At 57.4% G+C, this 23601-nt stretch overlaps 1 protein-coding gene across 1 annotated transcript; it reads right to left on the bottom strand.

The window, feature by feature from the left end:
• Positions 1-3930: 3930 nt before the first annotated feature.
• NUAK2 (NUAK family kinase 2) lies at positions 3931-22017 on the bottom strand. The gene is made up of 7 exons (XM_054294965.1): positions 21779-22017; positions 13860-13980; positions 10623-10774; positions 8587-8652; positions 6863-6982; positions 6095-6227; positions 3931-5224 (listed from the first exon to the last, which is right to left on the bottom strand). The coding sequence occupies exons 1-7, from the start codon at positions 21983-21985 to the stop codon at positions 4155-4157; spliced, it is 1869 nt and encodes a 622-aa protein (XP_054150940.1). The 5' UTR covers positions 21986-22017; the 3' UTR covers positions 3931-4154.
• Between the last annotated feature and the right edge of the window lie 1584 nt (positions 22018-23601).

Here is a 23601-nt window from a genome sequence, read left to right on the forward strand (position 1 = left end):
TGATACAATCCCGGTCCGTTTTCTTGCAGTCACTAAATTCCCCAATTATTTTGCCCCTTCCCAGCGGTTCTGGGGCGCTCCAGCCCCATCCCCACCTGCATTCCAGTGGGATGTGGATCACCTTTGGCCACCGCTGTCGCTGGGGTCACCCCAATGTCCCCCCGAGCCCGCAGTGCTCTCCATCCCAAGGAAAGGCTGTCTGGAGCCGGGATTCCCGCACAAGCCTGGGCAGGAGCCGGAGCTGGGCTGACTCAGAGCCCCTGGGGCCAGGGGAGCGCCCAGAGCTCGGCTCTGCCGGGAAAGGCTCGGCCGGGAGCGGCTGGGAGTGGTGCTGGAGCTGCTCTGCTCCCCCAGCCTGATCACGGTTGCTCCAACCCCAAAATTTCCTTTTTTTCCCCTTTTTCCCCCTTTCTCAGGGCGCTGCCACTGCTTGGGGGGATGTGGATCCCAAAGCAGCCCCCGGATGAGGGGGATCCAGGCCTCAGGCACATCACCCATGCCAGCATTCCCATGAATACTCTTTGGGAATGCCCAATTCCCATGGCTGAAAGTCCCCACACCTGTGCTGTGGCCATGGTTGCAGCCCCAAACCAGTGGGAAGCACCAATTATCCCCAGAACCAGCAGGAGAAGGGTCCAGGCTGGAGAATCCCTTGGGATTATCCCAGGAAAACTTGGATCAGTGGATATAAAACCACAGGAGGTGCTGGAGATGTTTGCTGTGCTCTGCTCCCCAAAATTCCCTTTTTCTCCCTTTCTCAGGGCGCTGCTGCTGCTCGGGGGGATGTGGATCCCAAGGCAGGCCCCGGGTGAGGGGGATCCAGGCCTCAGACACTTCACCCACCCCAGCATTCCCATGAAAAATCCTTGGAAATGCCCAATTCCCATGGCTGAAAGTCCCCACACCTGTGCTGTGGCCATGGTTGCAGCCCCAAACCAGTGGGAAGCACCAATTATCCCCAGAACCAGCAGGAGAAGGGTCCAAACTGGATAATTCCTTGGGATTATCTCAGGAAAGCCTGGATCGGTGGATACAAACCCACAGCGGAGTCTGGGGTTGCATTTTGGCTCAGCCATTTCTTGTGCTCCAAAAAAAAAATGGGATCAACGTTTCTGGGCGCCGCTTTCTTCCCCCTTTTTTGGGCAGCTCCAGGCTGCCATTGAACCCCCACTTTCATGTGGGGATTTCTCTCCTTCCTCCAGCACAATTCATCTCCCGCATTCCAGGATTCCAGCCCTGCTCCCACACCCCTCAGGGCAGCAGCGTTTGGGGCTGAAGTCACCCCTCAAAAATGACATTTTCTCATCAAAACGCGGCTGAGGTCACTCCCGGAGCGCCGCGGGGCCGGGCGGGGATGCGGGAATTGCCCAGCCGGGGATGAAAGAGCCGCCGATGGTGGTGGGGGCGGCCAGGGGGGCTCGGGAATCCCGGCTGGGATGAAAGGAGCGTTCCCAGGGGCTGCCGGGGGAATTCCGGCGCTGCGGGCACCGCGGGGTCCCCGCTGTCACCGCCTGTCCCAGGGCTGTTCCCACCCTTGCCATGGATGCACCCGGGACTCGGAGCGGCCCCGGGAGGTGCCAGAGCTCAGGGTGGGCTGAGCTGGCCACGAGAGAGGGACAAGATCTGGTGGCACCTGTGGGGACACCAGGTGGGCAGCAGGACAAGCTCTGGTGCCACCAACAGGGACACAGGACAGGTGTGGGCAGCAGGACATCTCTGGTGTCACCAGCTCCAAAAACAGCACATGGGGACGTTTTCCTGAAAATCCCAGATGAAATAGGGCCAGAACATCCTGGGATGCTCCAAACACAAAAAGGACCCTCTGCTCCATGCCTGGCCCCAGACCAGTGCATGGGGATGTTTTCCAGCAAATTCTGGATGAAACAGGGCTGGAACATTCTGGGATGCTACAACAGGAAACCTAAAAAGGACTTCTTGCTCCGTGCCAGGCTCATCCCATCCCATCCCATCCCATCCCATCCCATCCCACACCATGGATTCCATCCTATCTCATGGATCCCATCCCATCCCATAGATCCCATCCCATTCCATGGATCCCATCCCATCCCATCCCATCCCATCCCATCCCATCCCATCCCCCACCATGGATTCCATCCTATCTCATGGATCCCATCCCACCTCATGGATCCCATCCCATTCCATGGATCCCATCCCATCCCATCCCACCCCATGGATCCCATCCCACCCCATGGATCCCATCCCATCCCACCCCATGGATCCCATCCCATCCCATAGATCCCATCCCACCCCATGGATCCCGTGGATCCCACCCCATCCCCTGGATCCCATCCCACGGATCCCATCCCACCCCATGGATCCCATCCCATCCCATCCCACCCCATGGATCCCGTGGATCCCACCCCATCCCCTGGATCCCATCCCACCCCATCCCATCCCACGGATCCCACCCCGCCCCTGCAGCCCCCCGGGCACCGCCGGGACTTTGCCCGGGCTCAGCCGCTTTAAGGCTCCGGAATTCCTGCGAGGCTCGGGAAGCACGCGGGGAATGCGCGGCGGGGGGCCGAGCGCGGTGACCCCCCCGTGCCACCTCCAAAGGGACAAAGGGTGGCATTCCGGGCATGCCCTGCCACTCTATGACCCCCCAAGCCAGGACAAAGGGTGGCATTCCGGGCCCCCCTGTGGCCCCCCCCAAAGGGACACAGGGTGGCATTCCGGGCATGCCCTGCCACCCGGCCACCGTCCCCTGCCACCTCTGCCAGGACAAAGGTGGCATTCCGGGCCCCTGTGACCCCCCCGTGCCAGCCCCAAAGGGACAGCCCCATCCCAGCAGGAAAGGGACAGGGACTCAGGGACAAGGACACAGAGACAGGGACAGGGACAGGCCCATTCCAGCAGGAAAGGGACAGGGACATAAGGACAAGGACACAGGGACACAGAGGCAGGGACACAGGGACAGGGACAGCCCCATCCCATCAGGAAAGGGACAGGGACACAGGGACAAGGACAGGGACACAGGAACAAGGACACAAGGGACAGGGACAGCCCCATCCCAGCAGGAAAGGGACAGGGACACAGGGACAGCAGCCCCTCCCTCACCCCCAGCAATCACAGTGACAACTCAGCTTTACCGTTTGCTTTAATTTAATGTTTTTCTCCAGCCCGCGCTGTAGCAAGGAGGGAAAACACAACACCCAGCCCAGAGAGGGGAGAGGGCAGCGAGCACTCGTGGCGGCAGTGCAAGGGAGCCGTGTGTGACACGAGGACACGGCCACCTCCCCAAAAACACCCCTGGACGGCCTCTGAGGAGCCAGACACATCCCGCGCTGCTGCCCTCCAACCAGCCTGGGCAAAGGCAATAAATCAATAAATCAATAAATAAACTCACGGTGCCTCACCAATGGCACCTTTTTTTTTTTTTTCTCTCTTTTTTTTTCTTTTTTTCCACATTACAATGAGAGATGTTGGCATCACAGCATTTCCCAGCCCGGGCTTTTGGCCACGTCCAGTTCTCAGCACTCAGGAGAGGGCAGAGCCGTGGCCTGGGTGCCCCCAGCACCCCCCAAAGCCCACGGGCAGCACCTTGGAGCCCTCACCAGCACCCTGCTACATCTGCAGCTTGTTTGAGGTATATCACCCACCCCTCCTCTACCTTGTGCAGCCAAAAAACAGTGCAAAAAAACCCCCCAAAATCCCCCCAACCCCTTGCTTTCACCCCCATGATGAGATGAGATTGTTTGAGAGGGAAGGACGGCAGCGAGGACCCCCAGCCCCTCCTTGGGGACAACTTTGGGGGTTTTGGTCCATTAAATGTCCTGGCCCTGGGGCATCCCCTGCCCCGAGGCTGCCAAATCAATCCTGGGATGTGGATCAGCAGCACCGGCAGCCCCGGGAGGGAGGGAGGGAAGGGGAAAGAAGAGAAAAAGAGAAAAAAGAAAAAAAGGGAAGGAGAAGGTGGGAAAAGGGAAAAAAGAAAAAGGAAGGAGGAAAGGAAAGGAAAGGAAAGGAAAGGAAAGGAAAGGAAAGGAAAGGAAAGGCAAGGCAAGGCAAGGCAAGGCAAGGCAAGGCAAGGCAAGGCAAGGCAAGGCAAGGAAAGGAAAGGAAAGGAAAGGAAAGGAAAGGAAAGGAAAGGAAAGGAAAGGAAAAGGAAAGGAAAAGGAAAGGAAAAGGAGGGCTCAGCTCAGCTTCCCCCCGACGGCCACAGCCCGCCGGTAGAGCTCGGTGCCGCTGTCACACCCCGCCAGGGACGCGCTGCGCTCGGCCAAGGGGCTGCGGCAGTGGGTGACAGTCCAGCGGCGCAGCCGCCGCCCTTCCTCCCGCTCCTCCTCCTCCTCCAGCCGCAGCAGGCTCTCTGCGGACGCGCAGCCCCGCATGGCGGCCCCGGGGGCGCGGCGGGCCGGCAGCTCCAGCTGCTCGAAGGACTCTGTGGACAGGATGCTGTCCTCGCTGACGGCGCTGCCGGGCCGGGCGCGGGGTCCCTGCGGCAGCGACACCTCCCCGAAACCCCCGATTGCGCTCTCGAGGGGGGTCCCGGGGGGCTCCGCGCTGCCCCCCGAGGAGGAGAATTTGCCGTTGTGTTTGAGGATTCCTTTCCTGCGGGCCGGCAGCCCCTGCGGGGCCGGGCAGGGCTCGGCGAACACGGGCCCGTCCAGGTCCAGGCTCGCCGCGTCCAGAACATCCCCGGACTCGCTGCACTCCAGGGATGAGTAATACCCAGACTCCCTGGCCGAGGGTTTCTTCAGGATTCCCTTCCTGGGCGCTGCCGCCGCTGTCCCGGGGGGCTGCGGGAGCCGGGACAGCCCCGCGGGGGGACCCTCGCCACCCTCCCCGGGGCTGGGCGCCTTCTGCTCCACAGAGTTCCTCTTCTTCAGGATGCCCTTGGGCCGCTTGAGGACGGACTTGGCGGGGTTCTCGGGCCCCGGGGGCGCCTCCTGAAGGGCCTGCGAGATGTCGTTCTCCTTCTTGGACTTCTTGAGGGAGCGCTGGCGCTCCAGGGCCGCGCCGGGCAGGTGCTGCTTGAGGAAGCAGCGCACCTTGGAGCCGTTGTCCAGCAGCGGGCGGGAGGAGCGGCGCAGCCACTCGGCCACCGAGGCCAGCGGGGACTCGCTGTCCCGCAGCAGCTCCTCCTGCTCGCCCAGGGCTGTTCTGTAGCCCCAGTTGACCCACCAGTGCGTGGCGATGTCCTCGATGGTGGCGCGGCGCTCGGGGTTCACCATCAGCATCCAGCGGATCAGCCCGCAGGCGTCTGGGGAGGGACGGGAGGGGACACGGGGAAGGGACAGGTCAGGCATGGCAGGGGACACGGGCACAGGAGGGGACACGGAGAGGGACAGGAGGGAACACGGGGAAGGGACAGGTCAGGCATGGCAGGGGACACGGGCACAGGAGGGGACACGGAGAGGAACAGGGGGGAACACGGGGAAGGGACAGGTCAGGCATGGCAGGGGACACGGGCATAGGAGGGGACACGGGGAAGGGACAGGTCAGACACAGGAGGAGACATGGGGAAGGACAGGAGGGGACACAGGGAGGGACAGGTCAGGCATGGCAGGGGACACGGGGAGGGACAGGAGGGGACACGGGGAGGGACAGGAGGGGACATAGGGAGGGACAGGAACGGAGATGGGGAAAGGACAGGAGGGGAGATGGGGAAGGGACAGGACAGGCACAGAAGGGGACACAGGGAAAGGACAGGTCAGGCATGTAAGGGGACAGGGGACGGGACAGGGACAGGTCAGGCACAGAAGGGGACACAGGGAAAGGACAGGTCAGGCACAGGAGGGAAGATGGGGAGGGACAGGAAGGGACGCGGGAATGGGACAGGTCAGGCATGGGAGGGGACACGGGGACGGACAGGAGGGGACACAGGGAGGGACAGGAGGGGACACGAGGAAGGGACAGGGAGAGGTCAGGCACAGGAGGGGACACAGGGAAGGGACAGGTCAGACACAGAAGGGGACACGGGGAAGGGACAGGAGGGGACATGGGGAAGGGACAGGTCAGCCATGGGAAGGGACACGGGGGAGGGACAGGTCAGGCACAGGAAGGGACATGTCAGGCATGCGAGGGGACACAGGGGAGGGGGACACACACAGGGGGATGGGGGTGTCCCTACCTGACAGCTTCGTGGGCTCCCTGTAGTCCCCGCTCGTGATCTGCTTGACCAGAGTTTTGTAGTCGTGGCCATCAAAGGGCATGGTGCCGTGGACCAGGATGTAGAGCAGGACACCCAGGGACCAGCTGTCCACCTGAGAAAGGGACACAGGAGCCTGGAGGGGACTGCAGGACCGGGCTGTCCTGGTCCCCACCCCACCAATGTCCCATCAGGACTCCCAGGATGGCAGCAGCCCCAGGGAAGGGACAGAGTGTGAGGCAGGACCCCAGCACACCTGGGACGCAGACATCTTTTATGAAAAATCCTTTCCTTGGGATTTTTCCTCCTGAGAAGCTGGGAGGCCTCAGGAACAAAATGTAAACATTGATTATCTGCTGCTGTGGGATGCAACAGGTGCATCTGTGATTGGTTTCATGTGGTTGTTTCTAATTCATGGCCAATCACAGCACAGCTGGTTTGGACACAGAGCCTGAGCCACAAACCTTTGTTATTATTCCTTCTTATTCTATTCTTAGCCAGCCTTGTGATGAAATCCTTTCTTCTATTCTTTTAGTATAGTTTTAATATAATATATACACCATAAAATAATAAATCAGCCTTCTGAAACATGGAGTCAGATCCTTGCCTCTTCCCTCATCCTCGGACCCCTGTGAGCACGGTCACACACCCCCAGCAACCCCACAGTGCCGGGCTCGGGGGTCCTGTCACCCCAAAATCCCCTGGGAAAACCCCAGAGCCATCCCCACCCCGCAGGGAGGCAGAACCCACCTCGGGGCCCTTGTAGGGGCGCCCGTTGATGATCTCGGGGGACGCGTACAGGGGGCTGCCGCAGTACGTCTGCAGGAGCTTGTCCTGCTGGAACACGTTGGACAGCCCGAAATCTGCGATCTGGGGGGGCAAACACAGCGGTCAGCCAGCAGCAAAGGCCCCATGCCCAAAGTCCCCTTTCCCAAAGCTTCTTTTCCCAAAGTTCCCTTTCCCAAGTTCCCCTTTCCTAAAGACCCATTTCTCAAGTTCCCCTTTCCAAAGTTCCCCTTTCTCAACAAAGTTCCCCTTTCCCAAGTCCTCTTTCCCAAAGTCCCCTTTCCCAAAGTTTCTCTTTCCCAAGTTCCTCTTTTCCAAAGCCCCCTTTCCCAAACTTCCCTTTCCTAAAGCCCCCTTTCCCAAGTTCCTCTCCCCAAGTTCCTCTTTGCCAAAATCTCCTTTCCCTAAGCTCCCTTTCCTAAATTCCCCTTTCCCAATTTCCCCTTCCCTGAAGTCCCCTTTCCCAAAGTCTCCTTTCCAAAGTTTCTCTTTCTCAAAGTCTCCTTTCCCAAAGTCCCCTCTCCCAAGTTCCTCTTTCCCAAAGCCCCTTTTCCCAAAGCCTCCTTTCCCAGTTCCTCTTTCCCAAAGTTCCCCTTTCCAAGTTCCCCTTTCCTAAAGCCCCCTTCCCCAAGTTCCCCTTTCCTGAAATTCCCTTCCTCAAAGCCCTCTTTCCCAAGTTCCCCTTTTCCCAAGTTCCCCAAGGCTCCAAGTTCCTGGAGCTCTCCAGGGATGACCCTGCTCCAAACCAGGGCTGCCCTTGGCTCTGAACCCCCTCAGCCTGCTTCTCCACCCCTGATCTCGCTCCTGCTGCTCTCTGCCTCCCAAAAACATCAATTCAGGAGCTGCCCTGTGGCCCTGGCAGCAGGAGCAGAGCAGGAAGGTGAGGCTGGAAAGGCTTCCAGGCTCTCCTGCAGGAGAGCAGAGCAGGAAGGAGAGGCTGGAAGCGCTTCCAGGCTCTCCTTCAGGAGAGCAGAGTGAGGAAATCAGGGTGGAAAGGCTTCCAGGCTCTCCTCCAGCTCATTCCCAGCCACCCCAGGCTGCAGCGGTCCCCACCTCGCCCAGGTGCTCATTATCCTCATTAGAGCTGGCATCACCTCCCAGCCAGCAGGAGCTTTCCTGGCTGCCCTCGAGCTCCCAATTACTAAATTATCCCTGGTGGAGATAAACCCCGTTATCAGTGACCGCGGGGATGCCCAGGCCAGGCTGTGCCCTTCCTCCTGGGCAGAAATCACCACTGGGAGAGCTCAGATTTCCTGGCAGGCAAAGAGCCAGTGTTGATCTGGGCACTCAGAATTTGATAATTTGCCCTTCTCATCCAGCCAGAGCTGATCTGGGCACTCAGAATTTGCCCCAGCACTGATTTGGGCACTCAGAATTTGCCATTCTTTGCCATTGCTGATCTGGGCACTCAGAATTTGAGAATTTGCCCTTCTCATCCAGCCAGCACTGATTTGGGCACTCAGAATTTGCTCTTCTCATCCACCCAGCACTGATCTGGGCGCTCAGACTTTGCCCTCTTATCAGCAGATAAGATCTGCTAAAGCCAGTATCAGTTATGGCTCCACCACATCTGTTAGGCTCTGCCAGCTCTCCACAGCATTCCATGGGCGTCAGAGCTCAGTGCCCCGAGGGCACTGAGGCCTTGTGGGCACCCCCAGGCCGGGCAGCTCCCCCAGGCCCCTCCTCACCTTGATGTTCCCGTTGGCATCCAGCAGGATGTTCTCCAGCTTCAGGTCCCGGTGCACAATCCCGTTCTGCGGGAAGAGAAGGGGTTAATGCGGGCAGGGCTGGAGGCAGGGAAAGTCCTGGAGGTCACTGCCGGGCAGGGCAGGGCAAACCGGAGCCACAAACAGCCCGGGCGTGGCCCTGGCATGGGTGGCCCAGCCTGGGTGGCACCAGCTGGGCAGCGGGAGCAGGGAGGCGCCTGCACCTCCTCCATTGTCACCAGCTGTGCCAGCACGCGGTGCCAGCCCCACCTGGGCACAGCTCCTGCTCGGGCAGAGCCTGCTGTGCCCAGAGGAGAGAGCTTTCAATCTGGTTTGGGGTCAGGAGCTGCTCTGCCACCCCCTGCTCCCACCGAGGGCTGGGGCACAGCCTTGGAGGGTCCTACAGGGACACCCTGGGGCTGGAGGGTCCTGCCAGGGCTCCATCCACATCTGGGGAGGGTCCTGTCAGGAGGGTCCTGCCAGGGCATTGTCAACAGCCCCAGGGAAGGTCCTGCAAGGGCTCCATTCACAGCCTGGGGAGGGTCCTGCCAGGGCATCATCTGCAGCCCCAGGAAGGTCCTGCCAGGGCATCATTCGCAGCCTGAGGAGGGTCCTGCCAGGGTATTGTCCACACACAGGGAGGGTCCTGCCAGGGCATCACCCACACTCTGAGGGTCCTGCCAGGGCTCCATCCACAGCCTGGGGAGGGTCCTGCAGCTTCACACTCCAATCAGGAACAGGACAGGTGACCCAATCAGGACAGGTGACCCGAACAGGACAGGTGACCCAGGCTTGGCTTCCAGCCCCGAGGGCAGCTCTGGGCGTCTCCGTCTGCTCGGGAGGGAGGGGAGGTGACAGTGCCAGGCCGGGCTGGGAGGGGAGGTGACAGTGCCAGGCCGGGTTAGTCACCCTCACAGTGCAGCAGCCGGGCCAGGAGCTCCCAAAAGCTGCCGGGGCACTGCCACACCCTCGGGACTCAGGCAGGATCAGCCCTTGTGTGGGGAAGGTGGAGAGGCACGAGCTGCTCTCAGCTCCTGTGGGGCTGCTGCAGGGAGGAGAGCTGGGGAGCACATCCCGCCAGGAAACCATCGAGAATCCAGCGGGAAGAGCACTCAGGAGCCCATCCAGCCAGGGAAACCATCATGAGGAGGGCTGAGGAGCCTATCCCACAGGGAAACCATTGGGAATCCATTGGGAGGATGGCCCAGGAGCCTATCCAGCCACTCTCCCACCAGGAAACCATCAGAAGGAGGGCTCAGAAGCCCATCCAGCCTGGAATCCCTCAGGAGGAGGGCTCAGGAGCCCATCCTGCTGGGAAACCATCAAGAGGGGGGCTCAGGAGCCCATCCAGTCAGGAAACCACAGCGAGAAGAACCCAGGAGTCCATCCCACCAGAAAACCGTCGGGAATCCATCAGGAGGAAGGTTCAGGAGCCCATCCAGCCCAGAATCCATTGGGAGGAGCGCCCAGGAGCCCATCCAGCCGGGAAACCATCAGGAGGAGGGCTCAGGAGCCCATCCAGCCTGGAATCCATCGGGAAACCATCGGGAGGAGGGTTTGGGAGCCCATCCAGCCAGGACACCATTGGCAGGAGGGCTCAGGAACCCATCCAGCCCAGAATCCATCATGAGGAGAACCCAGGAGCCCATCCAGCCACTCTTCCTCTGGGAAACCACCAGGAGGAGGGCTCAGGAGCCCATCCAGCCCCAAATCCATTGGGAGGAGCACCCAGGAGCCCATCCAGCCAGGAAACCATCGGGAAACCATCAGGAAGAGCACTCGGGAGCCCTTTCCACAGGGGAACCATTGGGAAGCCATCACGAGGAGCGCCCAGGAGCCCATCCAGCCTGGAATCCATCAGGAGGAGGGCTCAGGAGCCCATCCAGTCACTCTTCCCCTGGGAAAGCCCCAGGAAGCCCCAGGCAGGGCAGTGTCACCCACTTTGTGGCATTGGTGCCACCCACCCTGTGGCATTGGTGCCACCCATCCCGTGGCATTGGTGTCCCCGTGTCACCCACCTTGTGGCAGTAGTAGACGGCGGACACGACCTGGCGGAAGAAGTGCCGCGCCTCCTGCTCCGAGAGCCGCTGCCTCTCGCTGATGTACTCGTACAGGTCGCCCTTGCTGGCGTATTCCATCACGATGACGATCTTGGCGCTGTTCTCAAACACTGCGGGAGGCAGGAAAGGGTTAAAAGGGACCCTCAAACCTCATTAGGAGATTCTGTTAATGAGCAGGTGGAGCTTTGGTTGACGCTAATGCCAGTCCCTGCCCTCAGTCTTGGGTTAAACGGGGACCTGGAGGTCAGGGGGGCCACCAGAGCTGTCACCCACCCGCAGCCACCAATGCCACCAGGGCTGCTGGGCCAGCAGCTCCGCCACCACTGAGGCTGTGCCACCACTGAGGCTGTGCTATTAGCAACTCTGCCACCACCGAGGCTGTGTCACCACTGAGGTTCTGGGGCGCCACCAGCTGTGCCACCACTGAGGTTGTGGCCGCCACAAAGGCTCTGTCACCACCAGCTCTGCCACCATTGAGGCTGTGTCACCACTGAGGCTCTGCCATCACTGAGTATCTGCCACCACAGAGGTTCTGTGCCACCACCAAGGCTGTGCCAACACCAGCTGTGCAACCAGAAAGGCTCTACCACCACCAACTGTGCCACCACTGAGGCTGTGCTATCAGCAACTCTGCCACCACCAAGGCTGTGTCACCACTGAGGCTCTGTCACCACCATGGCTGTGCCACCACCAGATGTGCTGGCACAGCAGCTCTGCCACCACTGAGGCTCTGCCACCACCAGCTGTGCCACCACAGAGGCTCCACCACCACCGAGGCTGTGCCACCAGAAAGGCTCTACCACCATAAGGGCTGTGCCACCACTGGCTCTGTCCCCAGAGGTGACTCAGGCGTGCTGTCTTTGCTGGAACCCCGCCAAGGGAAGGTGACAACACCGGCCCAGCCGTGACCTTCCTGTCTGTTCCCATCGCTCCCAAAAAAGGCTCTGCTGGAACCAGGAGCACTTTTTGTTTTTTTTCCTGTTTGCAGCGAGGCAGAGCTCGGTAGTTTTGAATTCCAGTGAGTCAGCCCTGCAAACAGCGCGGAGGAGCTGCCAGCCCTGCTCGCCTTTGTTTGCGGCACAAAAGGGCCCTGGATCCCTCACTGACACCGGCAGCAGGAGCAGAGCCAGCCCCAGGAAAGGCTCCGCACAAGGATCTGCTAAGCCTGACCTAAATGAGGGTTTAGGCTGAGTCTGGCTCTGGTTCAATTACCCCAAAGCCCAGCCCTGGCCATAAAGCCGAGCCCGGCAGCACCAGGAACTCTCCCAGCGCCAGGACAGGCTCAGCCCAAGGACTGGATCTGCTAAGCCTGACCTAACTGTGGGTTTCGGCTGAGTTTGGTTCTGGTTCAATTTCCCCTGGGTTACCCCAAGCCCAGCCCTGGCCATAAAGCCGAGCCCGGCAGCACCAGGAGCTCTCCCAGCAGCTGTGGTTTGGTTTTCCAGTGCTCCAGGGGAGGGAATGAGGAGGACTGAGATTAAATTAAACCCTGCCTCAGGCTCAGGGCAGAGCCAAGGAGATGCCAAAATCTCTGGGCACAGCCACACTCAGCCCCTGCTCAGCCTCCCTGCACTGACCCAAAGATCCACATTTGTGAGCTGGGATCGGGGGCTAAATGTGGATTTTGGAATTGAACAAATTGAATGTCCAAAATCCACATTTGTGAACAGGGATCAGGGGTTAAATGTGGATTTTGGAATCCAACAAATTCCATATTTGTGAGCACAGATTAGGGGCTAAATGTGGATTTTGGAATCGATAAAAACCCATATTTGTGAGCGGGGGTCAGGGGCTAAATGTGGAATTTGGAATCCACCAAATTCCATATTTGTGACCAGGGAGCAGGGGTTAAATGTGGATTTTGGAAACCACCAAAATCCACATTTGTGAGTGGGGATCAGGGGTTAAATGTGGATTTTGGAATTGACCCTGGGGCTGTGCAGGGAGGCTGAGCGAGGAGCAGGGACTGAGTATCCAAAATCCACATTTTCCGCTGGATTCCCTGTCTGGGAAGGAGGGGATGGGACAGGAAGGGCGATTTCTGGTTCAGGTATTTCCCCTCACTGGAGAAAAACCAAAAACACAGCCCAGGAACATCTGCATTGCCTGGGAGCGGCCAGGAACGGGGCCAGGTCCTGGAAGGGAGGAGGGGGCTGGGCTGAACCCACCCAAGATGAGCTAAACCCACCCAAACTGAGCTAAACCCACCCAAGATGAGCTAAACCCACCCAAACCGAGCTAAACCCAGCCAAACTGAGTTAAACCCATCCAAACCGAGCCAAACCAGGCTAAACCCACCCACGATGAGCTAAACCCATCCAAACCGAGCCAAACCCACCCAAACCGAGCCAAATCAGGCTAAACCTACCCAAACCGAGCCAAATCCACCCAAACCGAGCCAAACCCACCCAAACCAGGCTAAACTCACTCAAGATGAGCTAAACCCACCCAAACTGAGTTAAACCCACCCAAACCGAGCCAAACCCACCCAAACCGAGCCAAACCCACCCAAACCAGGCTAAACCCACTCAAGATGAGCTAAACCCACCCAAACTGAGTTAAACCCACCCAAACTGAGTTAAACCCACCCAAACCGAGCCAAACCCAGCCAAACTGAGTTAAACCCATCCAAACCGAGCCAAACCAGGCTAAACCCACCCACGATGAGCTAAACCCATCCAAACCGAGCCAAACCCACCCAAACCGAGCCAAATCAGGCTAAACCTACCCAAACCGAGCCAAACCCACCCAAACCGAGCCAAACCCACCCAAACCAGGCTAAACCCACTCAAGATGAGCTAAACCCACCCAAACTGAGTTAAACCCACCCAAACCGAGCCAAACCCACCCAAACCGAGCCAAACCCATCCAAACCGAGTTAAACCCACCCAAACCGAGCCAAACCCACCCAAACTGAGCCAAACCCACCCAAACCAAGCCAAACCCACCCAAACCGAGCCAAACCCACCCAAATCGAGCCAAACCCACCCAAACTGAGCCAAACCCACCCAAACCGAGCCAAACCCACCCAAACCGAGCCAAACCCACCCACGATGAGCTAAACCCATCCAAATCGAGCCAAACCCACCCAAACCGAGCCAAACCAGGCCAAACTCACCCCAAGAGCCCCCCAGGGGTACCCAGCCCGTTCCAGATGCTCGGATCATGGAAAAGGGAAGGGAGAGGAGGGCTCACCTTCGTGCACAGCGATGATGTGGGGGTGGTTGAGCGAGGACATGATCTCAATCTCCCTCCGGATGTGGACAAGGTCCTGCTCATCCTTGATTTTGTCCTTCCGGATGGATTTGATGGCCACCTGTGTTGGAGGAGCACGGAGAGGAGTGTGAGTTCCCAAAGGAAGGGATTCCTCCCTCCCCTGTTCTGGGAAGGGCTCACAAACATCCCCAGCTCCATGGAAACAGCGCCCGGAAAAGAGAATTTTATCCATTTGGGGTTTGGTCTTCCCAAATCCTGCTGCCGAAAACGAGGGGGAAGCTGCCACTGAGGGAAACCTGTGACAGCTCCTCATTTTTGGGGGTCCTCCCAGTTAGCCCAGATATGATTTTTGGGGCTGCCCAGGACTCCTCCATCAGGCAGACCTGTTCCTGATTTTTTGGGGTTCCCTAAGCCTCCATCAGGCAGCACAGCTCTGATTTTTGGGGGCTCCTGAACCTTCTCCCAGGCAGGCCTGCTCCTGATTTTTGGGGCTCCCCAAGATTCCTCGATCAGGTAACACAGCCCTGATTTTGGGGGCTCCCTGAGCATCCTCCCAGTTAGCCCAGCTCTGAATTTTGGGGCTTTCTGAGCCTCCTCCCAGGTAGTCCAGATGTGATTTTTGGGGCTCCCTAAGATTCCTTTATCAGGCAGCACAGCCCCGATTTTGGGGGCTCCCTGAGTGTCCTTCATCAGGTAACACAGCCCTGATTTTTGGGGCTCCCCAAGATTCCTCCTCTCAGATAGCACAGCTCTGATTTTGGGGCTCCCAAAATTCCTCTTTTAGGTAGATCTGCTCCTGGTTTTTGGGGTTCCCTGACCTCAATCAGGTAGCACAGCCCTGATTTTTGGGGCTCCCCAAGATTCCTCTATCAGGTAAAACAACCCTGATTTTGGGGGCTCCCCAAGACTCCTCAACCCTGATTTTAGGGGCTTCCTGAGCCTCCTCCATCAGGTAACACAGCCCTGGGTTTTGGGGCTCCCCAAGACTCCTCCGGGGTGACCCAGATGTGATTTTTGGGGCTGCCCAAGACTTCTCCTCTCAGGTCACACAGCCCTGATTTTTGGGAGCCCAAGTCTCCTCCCAGGGAGCACAACCCTGATTTTTGGGGCTCCCCAAGATTCCTTTATCAGGAATCACATCCTGGATTTTTGGGGCTCCCCAAGCCTCCTCCCTCAGCCCCTCTCCCGATTTTTGGGCTTGGCATGGATCGTGTCCTGCCTCAGGAATGTGCCCAGCACGCAGGACTCGGGAGATAACAACAACAACAACCACAAGAACAACAACCACAACAACAACCAAAACAAACACAGCAGCCAATTCCTGACGTCAGGAAAAGCAATAAAACCCCACACCTCGCTTTTTTTTTTTAGCCTCTAAACCACTTTATTTCTACGAGTAAGAGAAAGTTTGGGTGACAAAGCAGGAAGGGGGTGGGAGACCTGGAATTTTCCAGTTTTGCGTTTCCAACTTTTCCTCCACGAGGAGGAGATTGAAAAGGGAGGAGAAAGAGGGGTAAGAATAGAACAGCCGCCCTCTAATCCCCTTTCAAAGGGGCTGCGGGCACACAAAGCGCTCCCAGGGCCGAATTTACAACTGAATCCAGCAGAACCTTTTCATTTTTTTTTTTTATTCTTTTTTTTTTCCCCTTTTTTCTTTTTTCCCCCTCCCAGACAAGAATGCGGAACAGTTTTAATCCCGTCCAGGGAGGCTCGCAGCATCTCCCAGCAACGGGAGAGGGGCCCGGAGCCCCCGAGGGGTGGGAGGGATGCTCGGCCCCGTCCCTGCCATCGAGGGGCCGTGCAAACCCCGCTCCTCAAAGCCCGGCCCAGGGTTTAGCTAAGCCAGGCCTGGGGCACCCGCAGCAGGTGCTGAACCAGGGAGGTGGCTCTGAAAGGGGGCTCAGGTGGGCACCCGAAGTCCTTTTTTGGCACTGAATCCCATTTTTGTGGACCCAAATCCCATTCTTGTGGCCCTAAACTTCATTTCTCTAGCCCCAAACCCCATTTATCTGGCAACAAGTCCCATTTTTATAGCCCTAAATGCCATTCTTATAGCCCCAAATTCCACTTTTTCTGGCCCCATGCCCCACAGTTTTTAGCCCCAAACCCCATCTTTTTCTGGCCCCAAATCCCATATCTGGTAACCCCGAACCTCATTTTTCTGTAGCCCCAAAACTCATTTTAGTGGCCCCAAATCCCATTTTCCTGGCCCCAAATCAAATCCCAATCTGTAGCCTCAAATCCCATTCCTGTAGCCCCAAAACCCATTTTAGTGGCCCCAAACCCCATTTTTCTTGCCCTAAACGCCATTTCTGTGGCCCCACGTGTAATTTTTCTGGCCCCAAATGCCATTTTTCTACCCCCAAACCCCATTTTTTTCTGGCCCCAAATCCCATATCTGTACCCCCAAATCCCATTTTTCTGGCCCCAAACCCCATTTCTGTAGCCTCAAACCCCATTTTTTCTAGCTCCAAACCCCATTTTTTCTAGCTCCAAACCCCATTTCTGTACCCCCAAACCGCATTTTCCTTGCCCCAAATCCCATTTTAGTGTCCCCAAATCCCATTTTAGTGTCCCCAAACACCATTTTTGTGCCCTAAATCCCATTTTTGTGTCCCCAAACCCCATTTTCCTGGCCCCAACCCCTCAGTCAGCCCCATCCAGGGCAGGCATTGCCCCTGGAGGATCCATCACGCGGATCCAGCGGACTCTGCCCAGCACAAGTTCAACAACCCCGGCCCAGGTTTCTTTTTAAAGCGATTCCGAAAGCGTTTAACGCTTCTGGGAAAGCCGGCCAGGTGTTTTTCCCCCGACCTTTGCTTTGCAGGTTAAATTTTAACAATATTTTCATTGCTGCCCCAGTGCCCTGAGCCTTGCAGATCCTTCCTGCAGCCTCCAAATTCCTGCAGCCTCCTGCAAAGCCTGGCACGCTGCCCACAGCCAAAGTTTTGGGGCATTTTGGGGCATTTTGAAGTATTTTCCCTGCAGCCAAAAGTTTTGGGGCATTTTGGAGCATTTTGGGGCATTTTAGAGCTTTTCCTTGCTGCCTCCTGCAAAGCCTCACACCCAGCCCAGCAGCGAAAATTCTGGGGCATTTTGGACCATTTTAGGAGCATTTTAGGAGCATTTCCTTGCCGCCTCCTGCAAAGCCTGACACCCAACCCGGCAGCCAAAATTTTGGGGCATTTTGGAGCATTTTGGGGCATTTTGGACCATTTGGGGGCATTTCCTTGCTGCCTCCTGCAAAGCCTCACACCCAGCCCAGCAGCCAAAATTTTGGGGCATTTTGGAACATTTTGGGGTATTTTTGGAGCATTTATTTGCTGCCTCCTGCAAAGCCTGACACTCAGCCCAGCCAAAATTTTGGGGCATTTTGGGCATTTTAGAGCATTTTGGAATGCTTCCCCAGCAGCCAAAATTTTGGGGTATTTTGCAGCATTTTCGACCATTTTGGACCGTTTTGGGGCATTTTAGAGCATTTTTGGAGCATTTCCTTGCTGCCTCCTGCAAAGCCTCACACTCAGCCCAGCAGCCAAAATTTTGGGGCATTTTGGAGCATTTTAGGAGCATTTTAGGAGCATTTCCTTGCTGCCTCCTGCAAAGCCTGACACCGAGCCCACAGCCAAAATTTTGGGGCATTTTCAACCATTTTTGAGTATTTTGGGGCATTTCCTTGCTGCCCCAGCCTCTCACACCCCCAAAATTTCAAGCCAGGGCTCAGGGCAAGAACCACAATCCATAAAAAGATGGAGCAGCTCCAGGAGGTGCCCCTGGTGGATCCAGCACCATCCCAAAATTGTGACCCCCAGGCACAGCTGGAGCTGCCCCATCCTCCCCCAGGGGCGCCAAGCAGGGATTTGCTCCCAAATTTTCCCTGCCCGAAGGGGTTTGGGAGCAGAGGGAGGAGAAAAAGCCACCCTGGAGCTGGGGACAGGGGAGACAGCCCAGAAATGCCTCTGGAGCTCGGGAGAGCTTTCCAAGTCAAAAAAAGGATTTGAATTTTATTTTTGGGGGGCAGAACAGGTATTTTGAGCAGCTGCCGAAAGATTCATGAACACAACCCCAGGCAGCGCTTCAGAAGTTGTTCCGGACCGCTTGGGGAAATTGGGATTTAAATTGGGATTGGAATTGGGATTTGAATTGGGATTTGAATTGGGATTTGAATCGGGATTTGAATCGGGATTTGAATCCAGCCTGGAAGGGAGCAGGGCTGAGATCAAAGGAGGCTCTGGAATATTCCAGGCGCTGCTCTCCCGGCCCCGAGTGGCGTTGGTGACACCGGCAGGGTCCCATGGGAAGTCCCCGAGCGTGTTTGGGTTGGCTGAGGGCCAGGGATGGGAAAAACTCCGGGATGGGAGGGAAAAAACAGCCCCGAGGGTGCGAACAGGTGGGGGAAAGGGAGGGGAAAAAGAGAAGGAAAACAGAAAAGAAAGGGGAAGATAGAAAGGGAAGGATGAAAAAAAAAAGGGAAGGGGAAAAATAAAAAGGGAAGGGAAAAATACAAATATAAAGGGAAGGGGGAAAAATAAAAAGGGAAAGGGAAAATAAAGGGGAAGGGGAGAAATAAAAAGGGAAGGGGGGAAAATAAAGGGAAGGGGGAAAAATAAAGGGATGGGGGTAAAAAGAGAAAAGTAAAAAGGGGAAAAGTAAAAGAAAAAGGGAAAGTTAAAAACGGGGAAAGTGAAGAAAAAGGGGGAAAGTGATAAAAACAGGGGGAAAGTAAAAGAAAAAGGGGAAAGTAAAAGAAAATGGGGGAAAGTAAAAGAAAACGGGGAAAGTAAAAGAAAAAGGGGAAAGTAAAAATAAAAGGGGGAAAGTAAAAATAAAAGGGGAAAGTAAAAATAAAAGGGGAAAAGTAAAAATAAAAGGGGGAAAGTAAAAATAAAAGGGGGGAAAGTAAAAATAAAAGGGAGGAAAGTAAAAAAATTGAGAAAATAAAAAAAGGGGGAAAGTAAAAACAAAACGGGAAAGTACAAAAAAAGAGAAAGTAAAGCAAAAAGGGGGGGAAGTACAAAAAGAAAGGGGAAAGTACAAAAAAAAAGGAGAAAGGGAAGGGAAAAAAAGAGAAGGGGGGCAAAAAGGGAAAGGGGAAAAAAGGGGGGAGGGAAACCAAGCAGCAATTCCCTCCCCAGCTGATATCGCAGGGATGTTTGTAAGGATTGGGAAAGGCGCTGAGCAGGAGCATCACCTCAGATAAAGGATTCCTAACAGGGAAAAAAAAAAGGGATTTTTCCCAGACAAATAATTCATGGAAGTCCCAAAACATCCGCCAGCTGCGGGAGCCTGGAATTTCCTGTCACCTTCCGAGCAAACCCGCCCGCTCCGAGCGCAGGGATTTGAAAATCCAGAGAGGAACGAGAAATGCAGGGGCTAAAACGAGCCGGATCAACACCCAGCGCCTCTGTCAGAGGCAAAAAATCCAAAAAATCCGCGTGGATGGAGCAGCTCCAGCTTTTCAGCCCCAATTTTCACATTTTGGGAAGCGAAAACCACACGGGGGAAGGAGCAGAACAACAACAGAACTCGGGATAAAGCTGTGGATGAACCCAGCTCGGAAACGCTGAAGGAATTTGTGGGGAGAGGAGAGAATTTGTGGTTTGGAGCCTCCTGCTCCTCCAGCAGGCCGGGGAGGGGCTGCCGAGCAGAAAATTTGATTTTGTGGCCCGTGGGTTGGATTTGCATGAAAACAGAGCGATCCCGAGGGGTTTGCAGGGAGAATTCGGGCAGGGAACGGAGATTTCCGAGCCGCAGGTGCGGGCAGGGAAGGGAAAGGGGAATTTGCTCGCCCATGCCGAGGGAAGGAGGGATCCCTGCAGCTCTGGGGGTGGAAGTTGCATTTCCAGGCCCTGATTATGCAGCAAGGCAGCGGCTCGGATGGGCAGAGCTGCTTTCGGAGCTGGTTTTATCAAGATCATCATTTCATCAAGGAAAACTCGCGGATTCGCGGCTTTTCCCCTGGCAGGGCCAGTCCTGCCACTCGCAGCTCATCCTCCCTCTGCTCAGGACGGGCTCTGAGGGGTTTTGGGGTCCCTCGCACCCTTCCAGGCTGGGGATTCACGTCTGAGGGGGAATCCTTGCAGATTCCCACAGGATGGAGCACCTCCGAGAGTTCCTGGGGGTTCAGTCTTGGGGGTTCCATTTTTGAGGCTCAATTTTTGGGGTTCAGTCCCGGGGATTCAATCCCAGGGGGTTCAGCCCTGAGGGTTCAACCCTCGGGGGTTCAGTCCTGGGGGTTCAACACTGGGGGTTCCATTTTTGGGATTCAGTCCTGGGGGTTCAATTTTTGGGGTTCAGTCCTCGCAGTTCAATCCCAGGGGATTCGATCCCAGGGGTTCAACCCTGGGGGTTCGATCCCGGGGATTCAATTTTTGGGCTTCGGTCCTGGGGGGCTCAACCCGGGGGTTCAGTCCTGGGGGTTCAATTCCGGAGATTCAATACTGGGTGTTCAATCCCGGGGGTTCAATCCCGGAGGGTTCAATCCTGGGGGTTTAATCCTGGGAGTTCAATTCCCAGGGGTTCAACCCTGAATGTTCAGTCCTAGGGGTTCCATTTTTGGGGTTCAATTCCCAGGGGTCAACCCTGAATGTTCAGTCCTAGGGGTTCCATTTTTGGGGTTCAGTTCCCAGGGGTCAACCCTGAACGTTCAGTCCTAGGGGTTCCATTTTTGGGGTTCAATCCCGGGGGGTTCAACCCTGAATGTTCAGTCCTAGGGGTTCCATTTTTGGGGTTCGATCCCGGGGGGGTTCAACCCTGGGTGTTCAGTCCTGGGGGTTCCGTTTTTGGGGTTCAACCCTGGGTGTTCAATTCCGGGGGTTCCATTTTTGGGGTTCAACCCCCTTTTCCCCGTGGAAATCTGAGCCGGGCTGAGCCAGAGCCGCTCTCCCGCAGCGGCCTGGGGTGAGTCAGGATTTTGGCGAGCCGGGCTGCGCGCTGGGTGCCCCACACCGTGAGAAAGGCAAACGCAGGGTGAGAGGAAGGGGAAAACCCTTCAGCCCGAGAGCGCTGTTTGCTTTGGCGGCCGCTCCTTCCCCCAGGAAGCGGCGCCGCGGTCAAGTGGGCGAGAGGAGCCGCAGCCCCCGGGAGGAGCGGGGCGAGACCCTCGGGGGTGCCCGGGGCTCCGCTGGGACCCCCCTGAAGCACGGCCGGGGCAGAGCCGCAGCTTCCCGCAGGCTGCGGGGGGAGCGGGGCCCGGCCCGGGCTGCGGAGAGACGGGAGCGGCGGCACCGGGGAGGAACCGGGGGAGGAACCGGGAATGCACCGGGAGCCGGGAATGCACCGGGGATACACCGGGGCTGCGGAGAGACGGGAGCGGCGGCACCGGGGAAGAACCGGGGGAGGCACCGGGGCTGCACCGGGCCGGAGATACACCGGGAATGCATCGGGGGAAGCACCGGGGATGCACCGGGAGAGGCACCGGGCCGGGAATGCATCGGGGGCTGCACCGGAGCAGGAATGCACCGGGGGCTGCACCGGGGATGCATCGGAGGAGACACCGGAGAGACACTGGGGCTGCACCGGGAGCTGCAACGGGGGCTGAACCGGACCGGGGATGCACTGGGGAAGGCACCAGGGACGAAATGCTCGGGGGCAGGGGATGCTCGGGGGTCCGTGAGGATGCGCCGGGAACGGATTGAAGGGGAGAGCACCGGAGGGGGAGGCAGCCGGCCCGGGCTGCGGGAAGCGGGGGCAGCTCCGGGACCGGCGAAAAACACGGCGGGGACACACCGGGAACGGAAAGGGACGCACCGGGAACAGAGAGGGACGCACCGAACCGGGGGGACACACGGACGGACGCACAGAACCCGGGGGGATACACCGAGGACGCCGAGGATGCACCGGGGACAGAGGATGCTCAGAGACCCCTCACGGTGACAGTGCCCCCCATGGGTGATCCTTACCAGCTTCCCGGAGCGCTCCCGAGCTTTCTTCACCTTCCCGTAGGTTCCCTTGCCCAGCGTTTCCAGGAACTCGTAGCGGTGCTTGAGGTTGTGCTTGTGGTGGTGCCGCTTCACCGCCTGCTTCTTCATCAGCGGCCGCGGCGATTTGATCAGCCCCTCGGCCAGCGAGGAACCGGGGCCGGCTCCGGGCCCTGCCGCCCGCTCCATCCCGATCCCGGCTCCGGCTCCGCCGCCTCCGAGCCCGGCCCGAGCGATAAAAGCGGCGGCGGCTCCGGCGGCCGCGCCCCCCCGCGCCCATTGGCGGCTGCCGGGGCCGCCCCGAGCGGGGCCGGGACGGGAACGGGGTGGGGAGGAACCGGGGAGACCCCCACGGGCAGCGCTGAGACCCCCACGGGCAGTGCTGGGATCCCCACGGGCAGCGCTGAGACCCCCACGGGCAGCGCTGGGAATGGGGAAACCACGGAGAAGGTGTGGGGGAGAGACGGGGAACACCTCAAAAAAATTGGAGTGAGGGAGGGGATGTGGAAAGGGGAGGAGAAGGAATCCAGGGGGCAAAGAGGGCACGGGGGTGAAATAGAGATGTGGAGAGGGGGGAAGAGGGAATCCAGGGCACAAAGGGGCTGTGGAGAGGGGGGTAGAAGGAATCCAGGGGGCAAAGGGGGGCACTGGGGTGAAATAGAGATGTGGAAAGGGGGGACAGAAGGAATTCAGGGCACAAAGGAGGGCACTGGGGTGTGGAGAGGGGGGGGAAGAGGGAATTCAGGGCACAAAGGGGGTGTGGAGAGGGGGGCAGAGGGAATCCAGGGGGCAAAGGAGGCCACGGGACCAAATCTCAGGGAAAAACTGCACCTAAACCCAGGGGAAAACTGCACCCAAGCCCAGGGAAAAATCACCCAAACTCAGGGAAAGCCTTCACCCAAACCCAGGGAAAAACTGCACCAAATCCCAGGGAAAAACTGCACCAAATCCCGGGGAAAAACTGCACCCAAACTCAGTGAAAAACTGCACCCAAACCCAAAGAAGAACTGTACCAAATCCCAGGGAAGAATTGCACCCAGATCCAGGGAAAAACTGCTCTCATACCCAGGAAAAAACTGCACCAAATCCCAAGGAAAAACTACAACGAAACCCAAGGAAAACTGCACCCAAACTCAGGGAAAAACTGCACCAAATCCCGGGGAAAAACTGCACCCAAACCCAGTGAAAAACTGTACCCAAACCCGGGGGAGGACTGCAGAAAAACCCAAGGGAAAAGTGCACCCAAACCCAGTGAAAAACTGCATTCAAACTCAGGGAAAAACTTCACCCAAACCCAGAGAGAAACGGCACCAAATTCCAGGGGAAAATGGCACCAAATCCTAGGGGAAAACTGCTTCCAAACCCAGGGAAGAACTGCACCAAATCCCAGGGAAGAACTGCACCAAATCCCAGGGAAGAACTGCACCAAATCCCAGGGGAAAACTGCACCGAATCCTAGGGAAAGACTGGACCAAATCCCAAGGAAAAATGGCCCCAAATGCCAGGGGAAGCCTGCACCAAATCCCAAGGAAAAACTATAACGAAACCCAACGAAAAATCGCCCAAACCCAGGTTAAAACTGCACCAAACCCCACGGAAAAACTGCACCCAAACCCAGGGGAAAAGTGCACCAAATCCCAGGGGAAAACCAGCCAAATCTCAGGAGAAAACTACCCAAACCCAGGGAAAAGCTGACATTTAAGGCAAAATATGGAAAGGAGAGGCCTGGGCGAGTGCAGCCTGTCCTCACTCTCCACAGAGCCCCCTTTGCCCTCCTGGACACACAATCTGTCAGGGAGGAACCA

The sequence above is a fragment of the Melozone crissalis genome, unplaced genomic scaffold, assembly GCF_028551555.1.
Source record: "Melozone crissalis strain CALT ecotype California unplaced genomic scaffold, PUWL_Pcris_2 ptg000424l_1, whole genome shotgun sequence".
In the NCBI taxonomy this organism is placed as follows: Eukaryota; Metazoa; Chordata; class Aves; order Passeriformes; family Passerellidae; genus Melozone; species Melozone crissalis.